Raw genomic sequence first — 18,336 nt, 5'->3', positions numbered from 1 at the left:
AGCATTGTTGAAAGGATTGTTCTTGCTCAATTAATTATTTAAGGGATTTGTCAAGTTCACCTCATTCAGCCTAAAAGAATTTTTGATACTGTCCTTACAGTGCTTGAGATTAATCATAGAATCATAAACCTGTGTCTTACTATATATTCCCTTCCTCCTATAGATGTGACTTTGTGGAATGGTAGACATCATCTGCAGTACCATAACCTCACCAATCTGTGGATTCCCTTTGCAGGGTCACCTCTATAGCAGACAGGCTGAATGTGGACTTCGCCCTAATCCACAAAGAGCGGAAGAAGGCTAACGAGGTGGACCGCATGGTCCTGGTGGGGGACGTGAAAGACCGAGTGGCCATCTTGGTTGATGACATGGCAGACACCTGCGGCACCATCTGCCACGCTGCAGATAAGTGAGTCGCTACTGTGTTTAAGCTGCATACATTTACAAAGCACAGACTGAATATTCAATCTTTTAAATGTACAACAAATACAGACCGGAGCTATTACATCCGTTTTTAAGGAAGTCTCTGAAAAGAAAATGTATGGATAGCAAAGTTTTATTTTTTATTTTTTTTTACAAACAAAATGTGGAGATTCAACCAAATGTTTTGTTTCTGAATATCCAGGCTAGTGTCTGCTGGAGCCACAAAGGTCTATGCCATCTTGACCCATGGGATCTTTTCAGGCCCTGCTATCACCCGCATCAACAACGCCTGTTTTGAGGCTGTGGTTGTCACAAATACCATCCCTCAGGAGGATAAGATGAAACACTGTTCAAAAATACAGGTTAGAATCCCAAGCTCATCACAGGGGCTCAGCACCTGATGTTTCCTTGTAGTTGCAGAGTTTAGTTCTCTTGGGGAATTGAAACATACTTTTTGAAAATAATGTAATGTTTAAGTTTTGACAAATGTTTTTCTTTCACAAATAACAGATCACATGACACCAGTACAAGCACACATACCAACCTCCCTCCACCCCATGAAAACCTTTCAAACTTTGTCCAAACAATGTTCACCTAAGCAGCAGGCTGTCAACAATCTTAATTTCAGTGGCTCAGCATGTTGCCTGGTCTACTTACATTTCTGCTTGATTGATTCTTACTGTGTATTGCATTGTCTAACTCCTTACTGTTTTGAACATTTCCAAATCTGTGAGTTTAGTTACTGCAGTGCTTCCTCTGGAAGAATTTGTAATAGGGATTCTATAATATTAATGAAGGATTTTTTTTAAAGGACCCCACCATCCCCCCGGTTGCCACTACTCAACAAAATATCTCTCATCGAAATTGAAGTCACTCCCCCAAAATTATAGTTATAATGCCGTTTTACCCCAAGTTACCCTACAATTGACCTGTGCTACGTTCAGCCCCTCTCTCCCCTATGTACTAACAGCAAATTGTGGAGTGGTAACATGCTTAACCATGCCACTGCTAGAAACTCAGGGTTTAAAATGGTGCAGTTCATGCATATTTAGGAGATGAGAAATAAATAAAGTAGGAATCGAAGGCTAGGATCCCCCTGTTTTCCCCGCGATAGGAAGAATTGTTGTGCATTGACTGCTTGTCAGAATGCATGTTTCACTCCCTATGGCACCTGTAACTTGAATGGGCCTCGAGGAATATTTATCTCACGTAGAACACACTAAAACATGTTGACAAAAAATGTATGAACTATTCTAGTATGGGGTTGTCTGAATTTTCTATTCATTACTCATTTTGTTTGCAGAGGAAGTAAATGTGGACTGATCCTGGATCTTCAAAGTGTGCCTTGGCAAAACATTTTGTTCCATATTTTTTTTGAGTGCAATGATTTTGCCGTGGCGCAGCGCCACTGCTAAATAACTGTAGCAGAAACACTGACCTACTGGTGGTGTTATTTCGTTAACCAATTGCTTTCTTTGTGGCTTGAAAGTTTCATCTGTGGGCGAAATAAGTTTGGGTGATGATTTGGTTTATACTTTTTTTTCCCCCCCCCCACTCATCCCTTCAGGTTATTGACATCTCCATGATTCTGGCTGAGGCTATTCGCCGGACACACAACGGCGAGTCAGTGTCGTATCTCTTCAGCCATGTTCCCTTGTAACATCCCATGAACAACCCCACCCTGCTTTTACCGGAAACCTGTACCAAAGGACGGATGTCTGGAGCACCACCATCATCTCAGCCCATCCATTTATTCCCCATCTCAGGAAGGAAGGAAATAATGTGGGGTCAATTAAAAAAAGCTCCTTGCCAATATTCTGTTACAGTGCACTGGCTATCAACTGGTTTGACCTTTTGACTTACCAAATGAAGATTTTAGTTAATTGGTGTATTAATATGCCAGGCTGTTTTCATATTGGCATTGTCTGCCATGTTTCACATAGGCATTGTGTATTACAAGATAGAAAAGCTCTAGTTTACATTGCTGCTGACAGCCATTTTGAGAGAAATGTTCACGCCAATATGGCGAGTTATGTTTAATGAGCTTGTTATTTTATGTTACTGATCTGTTTTTTCCGCTACAAGGCGGACTATCCACTTGCATTTCCTAGATAATGTTATAATTTTGAGATGCTTGTACTGATAGAACTCTGCGTTTACACAGTTCAACAACAAAGCATTGTGTACTGTTTACATCCACGCTTTAGTTAAACTTTTGTTGTTTTTATGCCTATGTATTTCAAGCTATATTCTAGGACGTGTTTGCAGTTCCAATTCCAAGTGTCCTTAGTTCTATGCCTTGGTGTGTTGATACCATGATTTTAATATTTAGTTGCATGATTTGTATGTAGTTGTAATAAAAGCATGACTTGCAGTGCAAACATACAGGTAACTGCCAAAATAAAGGAAACCCCAACATAGTGTCTTAATTGGACGTGGGGGCACTGCGAGAACAGCTTCAATGTGCCTTGGCATATATTCTACAAGTCTCTGGAACGCTATTGGAGGAATGCGACACCATTCTTCCATGAGAAATTCCATAATTTGTTGTTTTCTTGATGGTGGTGGAAAACACTCAGGCACTGCTCCAGAATCTCCCATAAGTGTTGAATTGGGTTGAGACCCTTTAAACCCCCTATGCTCCTTTGAGACCCCTCGTTCAAAGTCACTGGGATCTCTTTTAGACATGGTAGCCAAAATAATGGGAAAAGGGGCATTTTTATACATGACCCTGAGCATGATGTGATGTTTTAATTGCGTAATTAACTCAGAAACCCTATCTGTGTGGCTGCAACTGCTTTCAATATACTTTGAATCCCTCATTCACTCAAGTGTTTCCTTTTATTTTGGTATTTACCTCTACCTAATGAATGTGATTCAATATCATGCACATCTGCCATATTTTATTCATCAGGCAATAAGGCATGTAGTGCATGGAACCTAATGTAGCTGTCACATTATTTGAGCTTTACAAATCCAAGTGGTTTTGCGTAGCGATATCGGGAAGTTGAAATTATATTAACTTCCACGCTAAAACTCGGGAAGCCTAAGGGCACTCGCCACTTGGGGTAGCATGCACCCTTTAAAAACTTCAGTTCAGTCTTCTATTTCGAAAACAATGGCTTGTGTAGCTCAAAGCCTGCCCATGTGTAAGGCCTGCTTACATCTTTTTCTTTCGAGTATTAAGTATTGTCAGTCCGTCCTATAACTCTCATACACGGCTGTAGCTGCTTCAATACTCGGTAAAAGCAATCCACACCAAGCCCATTATACCCCAGAATCGAATCTGATTTTACTGTTTAAGCCAATGTGTGTAAATGTGTCTGATTTTAGCTGAGATAATAGCTCTTTAAACCTACTCTGACACCTCTTGATTGATTTGAGGATCCCTGTTGCCTTAAAGTGAAAATGTGCCAGATGTAATATTGTTTCCGTAAGATTTCCTGCCTTCTCCACAACATCGAGACTAGAAATGAATGTATTGGGTTATGAACTTGGAACAATAAAATTATATCTGGAACTTTGAATAGATAAAAAATTGTTTATCTATGCAATTCAAATTAACGACATGGGAGTGGGGAACTTGGCAGTCAGAGGGCTTAGTCTAAAGTTCCTGTTATGTTCATATGTATGCATTGTATTCCCTTGATGTGTAATAAAACAATTTCCTTTGGGATAGATGCATCACACAAAAACACTGCATGCCTACTACCAAATAATGAGTGAAGCAAGGTGTCCACAGCAGTAGTTATGAAGCCTACCTGGCGCTGCTAACAGAATAAATACATCTCAATGGAACGCCGGGGAGCTTCTTCGGCCGTTGGTTACCGTTATCAACAACAGCCAGCAAGCCAGGCAACAACAAGATTGTGGTCCTTGTTTTGTGGGTAGTATGAAATAATCCCTATCAAACAAAAGCACATTGTTTTGTACTAATGGAGCCATGTAGCAATTTTTGTTGGAATACGAGCATTAGCTAGCTAGAGATTAATTATTAATTAAACCAGAACTTTATATCGCCTGCTAACTTTTTTTTACTTTGACGTTACTGTAGCTAGGTAACGTTACTGTACTAGCTAAATGTGTGCTCTAGCTAGTTTTTTCTGTCTTGTAGGGTATGTTGAGATGTAGTAGATAAGCGAGCTATATGAATAAATCAAGACGGTTAACCCCTTCTTATATCCTTGACTTGGTCATTTCAAAATGTTTTGACAAGTAGTCCCAGTGGGCGGTTTTATTAGAGGTCAACACTATCGGATCTGCTACAGTACAGGCTGGCCAAGTAACGTTAGGGGTTTATTATGGCCGAGGACAAGATTGATGAGTGACTGGTGTGTGATCTGACTTCTCCTGTGTGATTGCTAGAAAATCATTAACGTTACTCATCACTTATGACTGCTGTTGTCACCAAGTCTGATCCTTTCTCAGAGGCAGCTTGTCGACTCTTTAATCCACATAAGACCCTGACACTGCTTTAAAGCCATCCAAGCTGTTGAGTCTCTCCTGCTGCAAATCTGTGTCAGTACTGAGTGTAGTGGAGGTAACATTATTCAGTGGCTCTACATTTTGAGAGCTACTTTGGACATTGATAATATCGCTTTTACTTGATGTCATTTTGAAAGAAATGTTTGATTTGTGTTCTGAATTTAGTGTATAATTCAGCTGTTTTGTATTTTTCAGTGTGGTCAAGTAGTTGTTTTTCAGTCAGTGAAAAGTGAAGAACACTGGAGAATTGGAGAGCAGTTGAGGCCAGAGATCGGGATGGAGCAGGACTTTGCTGCACTGGAGTTGGTAGAAGTTCGAAAGTTACATGAATTAGTGCGGAGACTGGAAATTCAAAATGAATCTCTAACCGAGAGGCGAAGAAATATCAACACCAAAAACCAGGCTCTCTCTGGTGTGCTTATCAGCTGTCCCTCTTTGCTGGAGGAAAATCCAAATTGCTGTGACCCTGAACCAGCAGAGGTCAACGGTGGGGATGCTATATCTCCACCTCCTCTTGAAAGCCCCAGAGATACACCAGTGAGGCAGGATGGACATGTATATGATGGCTGTTATACACACTTGCCCCACAGTGAAATGTTGGAGGAGACACACAGGCAGGGATGCATGGGGTCAGAGGAGCTGGTGGTCAGGGACACAGAGAAGAGAGCAGAGCAGTCTTCTCTGGAGCTAGTGGACCTCCTGGACCTAGAGGAGTGTTGTGAGGTGGAGAATGAAGTGAGCTGGTAGGTACCTGCAGAATTTGTTGATAAAACTCTAAACTGTATAGTGTCAAGAATTTGCAACTTCACTATTTTAGGCAACATTTTTGTCCATGCCTTTGCAAACCACCTTTTTTAATACCTCAGTTGCTTAATTCTAGTTCATTATTAGGTTATATGAGTCACCCAAGAAAGGGGCATCTGCTGAGAGAAGTGATGAGACCCCTATAAAGTGGTGTAGACAGGTCCTGGACAACCCCAGCCCGGAAACAGAGGTGGCATGTCGCACACTAATTAATATCCTGGACCAAAGTAAGTTCTGCATTGTATATTACAATCTCTCTCACACAAATGGACACAGACTAAAAGTGGCCATAATGCTTTATCATCTTGAACAGGTAGCTCCTATTCATTTAATTTCCTTATTCTTTCCGTTAGAGACAAGATGGAGGAGTATCTTCAGCAGTCGCTCCCACAGACGTCCTGTAGCCTTCCCTGACACTGGCCATCTCTGCATGGGCTCACCTTCTCCTCGGTACCACAGATCAACTGACAGAAGTCAACAAACCAACAAACCTAACAGCTCAGGTAGGGTGCAATCTGGAGAAAACAATTCCCAATTCGTAAAACTGTTCTCTCCCATGGGTGCCTGTACATGCATTCGGAAAGTATTCAGACCCCTTGACTTTTTCCCCCAAAAATGTACGTTACAGCCTTATTCTAAAATAGATTAAATCATTTTCTCCCCCTCATCAATCTACGCACAATACTCCATAATGACAAAGCAAAAACAGCTTTTTAGAAATTTTTGCAACATATACATAAGTATTCAGACCCTTTACTTGGGAATGACGCTACAAGCTTGGCACACCTGAATTTGGGGAGTTTCTCCCATTCTTCTCTGCAGATCCTCTCAAGCTCAATCAGGGTGGATGGGGAGCATCGCTGCACAGCTATTTTCAGGTCTCTCCAGAGATGTTCGATCGGGTTCAAGTCCGGGCTCTGGCTGGACCACTCAAGGACATTCAGAGACTTGTCCCGAAGCCACTCCTGCGTTGTCTTGGCTGTGTGCTTAGGGTCATTGTCCTGTTGGAGGGTGAACCTTCACCCCAGTCTGAGGTCCTGAGCGCTCTGGAGCAGGTTTTCATCAAGGATATCTCTGTACTTTGCTCCGTTCATCTTTCCCTCGATCCTGACTAGTCTTCTAGTCGCTGCTGCTGAAAAACGTCCCCACAGCATGATGCTGCCACAACCATGCTTCACCGTAGGGACGGTGCCAGGTTTCCTACAGATGTGACGCTTGGCATTCAGGCCAAATAGTTCAATCTTGGTTTCATCAGACCAGAGAATCTTGTTTCTCATGGTCTGAGAGTCCTTTAGGTGCCTTTTGGCAAACTCCAAGCGGGCTGTCATGTGCCTTTTACTGAGGAGTGGATTCTGTCTGGCCACTACCATAAAGGCCTGATTGGTAGAGTGCTGCAGAGATGATTGTCCTTCTGGAAGGTTCTCCCATCTCCACAGAGGAACTCTGGAGCTCTGTCAGAGTGACCAAGGCCCTTCTCAAGGCTCCCTGACCAAGGCCCTTCTCCCCTGATCGCTCAGTTTGGCTGGGCAGCCAGCTCTAGGAAGAGTCTTGGTGGTTACAAACTTCTTCCATTTAAGAATGATGGAGGCCACTGTGTTCTTGGGGACCTTCAATGTTTCAGAAATGTTTTGGTACCCTTCCCCAGATCTGTGCCTCGACATAATCCTGTCTCGGAGCTCTACGGACAATTCCTTTGATCTCATGGCTTGGTTTTTGCTCTGACGTGAACTGTCCACTGTGGGACCTTATATAGACAGGTGTGTGGCTTTCCAAATCATGTCCAATCAATTGAATTTACCACAGGTGGACTCCAATCAAGTTGTATAAACATCTCAAGGATGATCAATGGAAACAGGATGCACCTGAGCTCAATTTCAAGTCTCATAGCAAAGGGTCTGAATACTTATGTAAATAAGTTATTTAAATTTTTCATAACTTTGCTAAAATGTCTAAAAACCTGTTTTCACTTTGATATTATAGGTTATTGTGTGTAGATTGATGAGGATAAAATCAATCTTTCCAAATGCTCTGTAACTCCAACCAACTAAAGTTCCAGATTGTTCTGGTTGTATTTACTCAGTGTCTCTATTGCCTTGGTATTTCAGATGGCAATGATGCTATTTTACCACCATCAATGGATGAGAATGAGCCGAGTTTCTCAGATGACTCCATCACCATGGGCTACAGGCTGCAGGACCTCACTGATGTCCAGATCATGGCTCGCATGCAGGAAGAGAGTGAGTGTGGAAAGTTTTGATTCATATACTGAACAAAAATATAAACGCAACATGCAAAAATTTCAACGATTTTACTGAGTTACAGTTCATATTAGGAAATCAGTCAATTGAAATAAATTCATTAGGCCCTAATATATGGATTTCACAAGACTGGAAATAGAGATATGCATCTGTTGGTCACAGATACCTTAACAAAAAAAGGTAGGGGCGTGGATCAGAAAACCAGTCCGTATCTGGTGTGACTACCATTTGCTTTATGCAGCGCAACACATCTCCTTTGCATAGAGCTGATCAGGCTGTCTATTGTGGCCTGTGGAATGTTGTGCCACTCCTCTTCAATGGCTGTGCGAAGTTGCTGGAGATTGGCAGGAACTGGAACATGCTGTCGTACACGTTGATGCAGAGCATCCCAAACATGCTTAATGGGTGACATGTCTGGTGAGTATGCAGGCCATGGAAGAACTGGGACATTGTCAGCTTCCGGGAATTGTGTACAGATCCTTGCGATATGGGGCTGTGCATTATCATGCTGAAACATGAGGTGATGGTGGTGGATGAATGGCACAACAATGGGCCTCAGGATCTCGCCACAGTATCTCTGTGCATTCAAATTTGCATCGATAAAATGCAATTTTGTTCGTTGTCCGTAGCTTATGCCTGCCCGTACCATAACCCCACCGCCACCATGGGTCACTCCGTTCACAGCAATGACATCAGTAAACTGCTCGCCCACACGATGCCATACACATGGTCTGCTGTTGTGAGGCTGGTTGGAAGTACTGCCAAATTCTCTTAAACAACATTGGAGGCGGTTTATGGTAAATAAATGTACACTAAATTCTCTGGCAACAGCTCTGGTGGACATTTTTGCAGTCAGCATTCCAATTGCACGCTCCCTCAACTTGAGGCATCTGTGGCATTGTGTTGTGACAAAACGGCACATTTTAGAGTGGCCTTCTGTCCCCAGCACAAGGTGCACCTGTGTAATGATCATACTGTTCAATCAGCTTCTTGATATGCCACACCTTTCAGATGGATGGATTATCTTGGCAAAGGAGAAAACACATTTGTGCATAACATTTGAGAGAAATAATATTTTTGTGCTTATGGAACATTTCTGTGAAATTTTATTTCAGCTCACTTTACATGCTGCGTTTATATTTTTGTTCAGTGTAAATACTATGCATATTTACTTTACTTGTGGACAGGGTGTTTGACAGTGTTTTCCTTGTCCCAAGGTTTACGACAGGACTATGCCTCCATCCCTGCTGCCGCCACACCGTTCAGGAGTCCTGGTGCATCCATGCTGTCACTTTCTAATTATAGCTACAGTGACCTAGAGTTCGACAAGTATAGCCTGGAGGACACAGTCGCATACACACCGCCTCCCAGCCAGCTGCCCCACTACCGCCGTTCCCCACTGGGCCAATCACCCAGAGCCATAGCCCAGCCTGGTTACAGCAGCCAGCTGCCAAGGCCTCCCAGTCAAGCCACCACTCAATCTAAGCTGCTTAAGATTGCAAAGAGCAGAGGTAAAAGAGCACCTGTAACAGGCAACATGGAAAATCCCTTATGACACACAAATATACACATTGACTAATACATTTTTGTTTTACATATCGACAGCACTCTTTAAAGTGGTGTGATGTCACATAGAACATTCTTTACTCCTATCAGTTTATCATGATCTGCTATGTGTGTTTCACCCGGTTGTATGTGAAATGGGAGTTAACCCAGAATGTTGTTGTAGAGGGTCTGAGAAGCATGTCCAACCAGGATTCACCTCCTCCTCGCACCAGCCTCCGCTCTCTCCAGGCAGTCAGGAACAGCCGCAACCTGGAGGCCAACGGCCAGTTCCTCACAGACCACCCCACCTCCCGCCTCACCTACCCTGTAGCAGGTTCAACCAGGTCTCCACCAGGTGGGTTGGCATTTTAGTAGGGATAAGATATGACTAAACCTTGCCCGCCACCGTGTACAGTTGAAGTCGGAAGTTTACATACACTTAGGTTGGAGTCATTAAAACTGGTTTTTCAACCGCTCCATAAATTTCTTGTTAACAAACTATAGTTTTGGCAAGTCGGTTAGGGCATCTACTTTGTGCATGACACAAGTACATTTTCCAACAATTGTTTACAGACAGATTATTTCACTTATAATTCACTGTATCACAATTCCAGTGGGTCAGAAGTTTACATACACTAAGTTGACTGTGCCTTTAAACAGCTTGGAAAATTCCAGAAAATGGTGTCATGGATTTAGAAGCTTCTGATAGGCAAATTGACATCATTTGAGTCAATTGGAGGTGTACCTGTGGATGTATTTCAAGGCCTACCTTCAAACTCAGGGCCTCTTTGCTTGACATCATGGGAAAATCAAAAGAAATCAGCCAAGACCTCAGAAAAATAATGATAGACCTCCACAAGTCTGGTTCATCTTTCACTCACTCACTCACTCACTCACTCACTCACTCACTCACTCACTCACTCACTCACCAGTGCCCGTATCGACAAAGCGTCTCGGAGTACAAAATTGGTTGTAAGTCCTGAGAATATATACATTTACTTTATTTTTAGGATACCTCATGAGCTGTCCTAACTAGTTAAGAGTTACCAACAGGTGTCTTGATAATAGAAAAATACAGCGAGTCAGTGGTTCCTGTGCCACAGACAACCAATTGCTTTGGAGTTGTTGAAAGAATGTTTTGATATTTCTATATGATCAACCAATAAATAATGGCTCTACAGTGCAACCATTTTGCCCACATGTGAGGCTAAATATTTTGCTGTGCGACTTGACATTTTATTTAGGAGCACCAGTGCGCCTAGAATACTTAAGGATTCTAGTTTTAATATCTCAAATATTTTTTATTGTGCTCCTAAATGTCTTTGTGTGCGCCTACATTGTTCAACTTAGGTGCACACGTGCTGCTTGTAAAAAAGGTAAACGTAGAGCCCTGCATAAATAATCTAGACCTACATGCAGTGGCGACTTTAGCATTTCAATCTTGGTCTGGCAGAAAATAACAAATGTTTTTGATGCATGCCAGCAAAGCCACTACACACCACAATACTAAACAATACATTAATTGCACTTTAACGGTGACAAACGGTACCTACAAACTGTTAGGGCCTACATAAAGATATCCCAACAGCAGAGTTTTCTTTTCAGCACCATGGAGTGAATCCTTACCACTGCTACACCTGGTTATCGAAACAGTTCATTCAGCCTCATTTACTGCGTTAAAAAAAACTGCTGATATGGCTGACTTGCTTAAACAAATGTGGTTTCTACTGACAATTGAGATGTACAAACTATGACATAAGGTGAAGAAGAGGCAATCCATAATTTCAATTAAGACATTAATGAGTGAGCTAGGACGGGCGTAGTCAATATAACTATTTTTTTCAGCACTTTTGAAATGTACAGCGACAGAATTCAGAACATGGGCCCTTCTTACAGTGTTCTCCCTGTACACTAGGTCGTAGGATAAATAAAGGGGGAATATAAGCAGACAATGAAAGCTCTTACAATATTCGATGATTACATTTCTCTAAAACAGGCTAGTGGCTACATGTGCACCGCCAAATCAGAACAGTAGGCTAAGTTATGAGGGGGAAAGGGACCAAATTACTAGGGTGAGGTACATGGGCTACAAACAGCTTACTACACAACATACACTTAGTATTACTTTCTTAGCTACAGTATACATATCGCCCTGGCATATTACATAATTTATGCAGCAGCATACAATACATTTTTAGACTCATGTTGTGCTGTTCTCACTTGAACAGTAAGGTGGCGCGGTGGTCCTTGTGAGCAAATTTTGTCATCAAACTTTGTCATCAAAGTCTGGCATACTCTGGCTTTATGATACTTTCAAAACAACTGGGAACTCTGAAAAAAAACAGGGTTGAATCATGACGTCAGTGATCTTCAGGTTGGAGCTCTAGAAAGAGGCCCGAAATCCCGACTTGGAATTCCGAGTTGGATGACCGTTCAAAATGTATTTTCCCGTTCCGAGCAAATTTTTTGTTTAGAACGCGGCAGAAGTCATGCTGGATTGACAGCATGGCCAATGTATTTAACTTTTTCTGGCCCATGGTGTTGAAGGTTTATCCTTTTAAGCTTGGAAAAGAGACCCTTAAACTGCAGACTTGGACCACACACCCACTCCACTGAATAGCATGCTAGTGATTGCTTTGCAACGCTTGCAGAAAGCCACTCATTCCTTCCAAACCACTCATTGTTGAATTTGCGATTTCCAACCTGTTGTATAATGTTTATGTCCAATGGCCGATGAGCATCGATAAGTTTTATCTGTAATTTCTCTTCATATGACAAGGATTGAAAAGGTTTTGCCAGTATATTGTCGACTTGATTCATGATGATGACTGCTTGTCTAGCTTGCTAGCTAAGATTTTGAAAGTATGATGTTGACATGATCAGTCAAGTCAAAGCTACGATAGATATAATGTGATTTGACGTAATATTATCTGTGGCCAATGACCTTGAGCCTTCTTGGATGGGCACTTCTAATGTAACTCTATGGCAGCACCCAAGGGGCTTGCATTTTCAAGCTCTCCCCATAAATTTACAGTGACGTAGTGTCCCCATGAGTGAAAGAACACTAAGCCAATCATGGCCAACTAAAGAACATTACCAACCCCTAATATTTTCCGCTGGCTGAAAGAACTGAGCTATGCTGAAACACCTGCATTTTGGAGCTGCCTTACTCAAGCAAGCAAAAAAAAGACCACGTTTGTATGTAGACCCTTTACTCAGTACTTTGTTGAAGCACCTGTGGCAGAGATTACAGCCTCGAGTCTTCTTGGGTATGACGCTACAAGCTTGGCACACCTGTATTTGGGGAGTTCTCCCATTCTTCTCTGCAGATCCTCTCAAGCTCTGTCAGGGTGGATGGGGAGCGTCGCTGCAAAGCTATTTTCAGGTCTCTCCAGAGATGTTCGATCGGGTTCAAGTCCTGGCACTGGCTGGGCCACTCAAGGACTTTCAGAGACTTGTTCCTGAAGCCACTCCTGCGTTGTCTTGGCTGTGTGCTTAGTGTCGTTGTCCTGTTGGAAGGTGAACCTTCACCCCAGTCTGAGGTCCTGAGCGCTCTGGAGCAGGACTTCATCAAGGATCTCTCTCTGTACTTTGCTCTGTTCATCTTTCCCGCGATCCTGACTAGGGTTGCACATTTTGGGGAATATTCAGAGGTGGAAACTTTCCGTGGGAATTAATGGGAATATATGGGAGTTAACAGAAATATATGCAAATTAATGTTTTTGCCTTGGATAAACAGTAGAAGTTGGAAGTTTACATACACCTTACCCAAATACATTTAAACTCAGTTTTTCACAATTCCTGACATTTAATCCTAGTAAAAATTCCCTGTATTAGGTCAGTTAGGATCACCACTTTATTTTAATTATGTGAAATGTCAGAATAATAGTAGAGGGAATGATTTATTTCAGCTTTTATTTCCTTCATCACATTCCCAGTGGGTCAGAAGTTTACATACACTCAATTAGTATTTGGTAGCGTTGCCTTTAAATTGTTTAACTGTTTAAATTGTTTAAGTGCATTAGTCCCTCCTGCAGCAAAGCACCCGCACAACATGATGCTGGCACCCCCATGCTTCACGGTTGGGATGGTGTTCTTCGGCTTGCAAGCCTCCCCCTTTTTCCTCCAAACATAACAATGGTCATTATGGCCAAACAGTTCTATTTTTGTTTCATCAGACCAGAGGACATATCTCCAAAAGGTACGATCTTTTCCCCCATGTGCAGTTGCAAACCATAGTCTGGCTTTTTATGGCAGTTTTCGAGCAGTGGCTTCTTCCTCGCTGAGCGGCCTTTCAAGTTATGTTGATATAGGACTCGTTTTACTGTGGATATAGATACTTTTGTACCTGTTTCCTCCAGCATCTTCACAAGGTCCTTTGCTGTTGTTCTGGGATTGATTCGCACTTTTCGCACCAAAGTACGTTCATCTCTAGGAGACAGAAAGCGTCTCCTTCCTGAGCGGTATGGCGGCTGCGTGTTTATACTTGCGTACTATTATTTGTACAGATGAAAGTGGTACCTTCAGGCGTTTGGAAATTGCTCCCAAGGATGAACCAGACTTGTGGAGGTCTACAATTTTCTTTCTGAGGTCTTGGCTGATTTCTTTTGATTTTCCCATGATGTCAAGCAAAGAGGCCCTGAGTTTGAAGGTAGGCCTTGAAATACATCCACAGGTACACCTCCAATTGACTCAAATGATGTCAATTTTCCTATCAGAAGCTTCTAAAGCCATGACACCATTTTCTGGAATTTTCCAAGCTGTTTAAAGGCACAGTCAAGTTAGCGTATGTAAACTTCTGACCCACTGGAATTGCGATACAGTGAATTATAAGTGAAATAATCTGTCTGTAAACAATTGTTGGAAAAATTACTTGTGTCATGCACAAAGTAGATGTCCTTACCGACTTGCCAAAACTATAGTATGTTAACAAGAAATTTGTGGAGTGGTTGAAAAAACTGTTTTAATGATTCCAACCTAAGTGTATGTAAACTTCCGACTTCAACTGTATTTACTATATGGAGACAGAAACAGAAACATTTTACCTTATCATAAGTAGACGTAATTGCAAATGATTAAATCCTTCCAATATAAATTTCAAAAAACAATTTAGTTACGAATTTAACTTTAATTAAATGAGTTGACTCTTCACATGGGATGATTTCACTGAACAACAAAAGAAAGGGAATATTGAATGATCCACAATGATCCATCGTATCTCCCAAAAATGTTTTCAACATACAGCTGTAAAATGATAGTCTAGAAACTAAAGCTTTGGTTGTCTTCCTCTCATGTCTTCTCCCTGGACCTCCTCAATGTCCACCTCTTGAACATCAGACTCTGAGGCTTCATCTTCACTGTCACTTTCCAACCTTGTTGAGGATGGCTCGTTGTCAGGCTCAAAATGCCTCAAATCTTCCCGGATGGCCACCAATTTTTCAACCGTTTTATTGGTCAGCCTGTTGCATGCTTTGGTGTGTGTGTTCCCAAACAAGGACCAGTTGCGCTCTGAGGCGGTTGGTGTTGGTGGGATTTGGAGGATGATGGAGGCAACAGGGGAAAGAGCTTCAGATCCACAAAGTCCCTTCCACCAGGTAGCTGATGAGATATGTTGGCACGACTGCCATATTGCATCTCCATCCCAAAGCCCTTGCTTGGGCGTGTACTTCGCCAGACTGCCAAGAACCTTGCCCTCATCCAGGCCAAGGTGGCGAGACATGGTAGTGATGACACCATAGGCCTTGTTGATCTCTGCACCAGACAGGATGCTCTTGCAAGCATACTTGGGGTCCAACATGTACGCTGCAGCTTGTATGGGCTTCAGGCAGAAGTCTTTAAGCTTTTTGATGTATTTCAGAATTGCAGTTTCCTCTGCTTGGAGCACCAGTAGAGTGGGCAGGGCTGTACAGATTTCTTCTCTTACATCTGCAAGCAGAGTCTGAACATCAGACAGGATGGCATTGTCTCCCTTAATCCGTGCAATGGCTACTGCTATAGGTTCCAGGAGTTTCAGGCTGCTTACCACTCTCTCCCAAAATACATCATCCAGGAGGATCCTCTTGATGGGGCTGTCCATATCGGCAGACTGTGATATGGCCATTTCTTGGAGAGACTCCTTCCCCTCAAGGAGACTGTCAAACATGATGACAACACCACCCCAACGGGTGTTGCTGGGCAGCTTCAATGTGGTGCTCTTATTCTTCTCGCTTTGCTTGGTGAGGTAGATTGCTGATATAACTAGATTGCTGATAATACCTAACCATTTCCTTGGCTCTCTTGTAGAGTGTATCCATTGTTTTCAGTGCCATGATGTCCTTGATGAGCAGATTCAATGCATGAGCAGCACAGCCAATGGGTGTGATGTGAGGGTAGGACTCCTTCACTTTAGACCAAGCAGCCTTCATGTTCACAGCATTGTCTGTCACCAGTGCAAATATCTTCTGTGGTCCAAGGTCATTGATGACTGCCTTCAGCTCATCTGCAATGTAGAGACCGGTGTGTCTGTAGTCCCTTGTGTCTGTGCTCTTGTAGATTACTGGCTGAGGGGTGGAGATGATGTAGTTAATTATTCCTTGCCCACGAACATTAGACTACCCATCAGAGATGATTGCAATACAGTCTGCTTTCTCTATTATTTGCTTGACCATCACTTAAACTCTGTTGAACTCTGTATCCAGCAAATTAGTAGATAAAGCATGTCTGGTTGGAGGGGTGTATGCTGGGCGAAGAACATTCAGAAATCTCTTCCAATACATATTGCCTGTGAGCATCAGAGGTGAACCAGTGGTATACACAGCTCGAGCAAGACATTCATCAGCATTTCTCTGACTACGTTCCTCCATTGAGTCAAAAAAACTTCTGATTCCAGGAGGACCATGAGCTGTTGCTATCGATAAGGTGTCTGATTCAACATTTTCACCTCAAATAGAAGTAGGGGGACTTTTGTCAGAGGGTGCTTGTTGTGAGCACTGAGGGAACGTTATGCACTTGGCCAGATGATTCTGCATCTAGTTAACAAAAAAATAATGTATGTCATATAAAATATATTCACCCCACCCAGTATTGTAATCAAAAGCATGTAGTCCTTGGCTCAGACAGTGTAGTAGTGTGGACTCAATAGCATCTCATTAGTGAGCAAGATCTTGAAGATCAGCTGTACATGTGATGGACGAATGCACTGTGCATGCAGAGAGTTGCAATTCCATTGAATTGGGGATAGTTTAACCAAAATATGCCACAAGACCTAGAATTGCCTTTTGTGTATCCCACAAAAAAAGGTTAGCTGTTATAAGCAAACTTTTTTGATGAATTTAAGCAAAATTGCCTAAATTCCAGGGCTTAACTTCCTATGGAAAATTACTGGAAAGTTTTCGACCCTTTGCAACCCTAATCCTAACTAGTCTCCCAGTCCCTGCCGCTGAAAAACAAACCCACAGCATGATGCTGCCACCACCATGCTTCATCGTAGGGATGGTGCCAGGTTTCCTCCAGACGTGACGCTTGGCATTCAGGCCAAAGAGTTCAATCTTGGTTTCATCAGACCAGAGAATCTTGTTTCTCATGGTCTGCGAGTCCTTTATGTGCCTTTTGGCAAACTCCAAGTGGGCTGTCATGTACCTTTTACTGCTTCCATCTGGCCACTCTACCATAAAGGCCTGATTGGTGGAGTGCTGCAGAGATGGTTGTCCTTCTGGAAGGTTCTCCCATCTCCACAGAGGAGTCGGTTTTACTCCTGGCTCAGAGTTTGTCTGAGCAGTGTCTAGCCTTTTACTGCAGTGGGCTTAATCAGGGTCACGCAGAGTGATTCTTGGTAGTTTTAAACAGATCTATTTTGAAAAGTATACAACTCACACACATGGTTATGTGCTTAAAAAAAGAAGACACCTGTACCATGTCATTTATAGAGTTTAAATAAAAATGTATTAGTCACATACATGTGTTTAGCAGATGTTATTGTGGGTGTAGCGAAATGCTTGTGTATTCAATGTGGAGTTTGCATCCCAATATTGCACTTTATATACATCACAGAAGACTGAAATATAACAAAACTGTTTGACATAGAAACACTGGATTTTCGTTTGTTTTAAAAAAAAAAAACATTAACGATGAAATTATGAAAAATATGGACATTCCACCCATGAGGCCAAACAAGGCACTTTTCGTCATTGACTGCAGGATAGGGCTACCATCATCCTAAAACTAACTGACCTGTGAGTTTTTTGTTGTCTTAAAACAGGTTTTAACAGGATTCCTAGGAACTCTTCTGAGATGCTTTGTGGATACGGGTTCAGATCTCAACCCAATTGAACACTTATAGAAGATTCTGGAGCTGCCTTTTTTTTTTTTTAACTTGGCTTTATTTCAGACAGACATGTTTAGTCCATAACATTTCCAAACTTGTGATTGCCTCCTAGGTGAGTCTTCAGTCAGGCTTAGGAGTGGTGGCCGATCTTCATCTGTTTCTGCCAAAACCTTGAACTCCAGTGACCCTGCAACTGGAGTAGCACAGCAGTCCCTGAGAGAATCATTTCAGGCCTTGTCTATTAGAGGGCTACCGAGAGCCCAGTCCCTCAGCCCCTCTGGTTTGAGGATCCCCTGTCCCAGTAAGGACTTTTCAGTTGGAGGGTACCTATCAAGTCATGGTCGTGTCTATGCCTCCCCTGAGAGGTCCACTACCCTGGCTTGGGGCAGACTGGGGCAGCCTGCCAATACCCATAGGTAAAAAGGTATACTCAATGTTTCTCAGTAATTCCTCAGTAATCTGTAACATACTCTCACTCAAAATAACTCCACTTAATGTATTAAAGCACATTAAACAGTA

At 42.4% G+C, this 18,336-nt stretch overlaps 2 protein-coding genes across 6 annotated transcripts in view; both read left to right on the top strand.

Annotated features, from left to right (window-relative positions):
• prps1 (Ribose-phosphate pyrophosphokinase 1) overlaps nt 1–4,112 on the top strand; it is a 19,011-nt gene extending 14,899 nt beyond the window's left edge. For 3 of the 4 annotated variants that reach the window (XM_014196590.3, XM_014196593.3, XM_014196591.3), the window contains exons 5-7: nt 236–409; nt 626–785; nt 1,991–3,249. In XM_014196590.3, the coding sequence (XP_014052065.1) occupies nt 236–409; nt 626–785; nt 1,991–2,083 (427 nt within the window). In that variant the 3' untranslated portion in view covers nt 2,084–3,249. Of the gene's footprint in view, nt 1–235; nt 410–625; nt 786–1,990 lie in introns of all 4 variants that reach the window. The other variant, NM_001140365.1, reaches the window with a different exon arrangement.
• Nucleotides 4,097–18,336, top strand: LOC123742470 (SLAIN motif-containing protein-like). 2 transcript variants are annotated; one of them, XM_045717077.2, is made up of 8 exons: nt 4,097–4,306; nt 5,104–5,651; nt 5,800–5,939; nt 6,066–6,215; nt 7,818–7,949; nt 9,188–9,481; nt 9,700–9,870; nt 17,930–18,336. In XM_045717077.2, exons 2-8 carry the CDS (start codon nt 5,185–5,187, stop codon nt 18,235–18,237), a joined length of 1,662 nt encoding a protein of 553 aa, XP_045573033.2. In that variant the 5' UTR covers nt 4,097–4,306; nt 5,104–5,184; the 3' UTR covers nt 18,238–18,336. The 2 variants fall into 2 exon arrangements, with proteins under 2 accessions (XP_045573033.2, XP_045573032.2); XM_045717076.2 differs by lacking the exon at nt 4,097–4,306 and adding an exon at nt 4,590–4,963.

This window comes from Salmo salar, chromosome 04 (assembly GCF_965601325.2).
Source record: "Salmo salar chromosome 04, fSalSal1, whole genome shotgun sequence".
NCBI lineage: Eukaryota > Metazoa > Chordata > Actinopteri > Salmoniformes > Salmonidae > Salmo > Salmo salar.
Note: the sequence above shows the minus strand (reverse complement) of the source record. Positions and strands in the feature narration are given on the sequence as shown.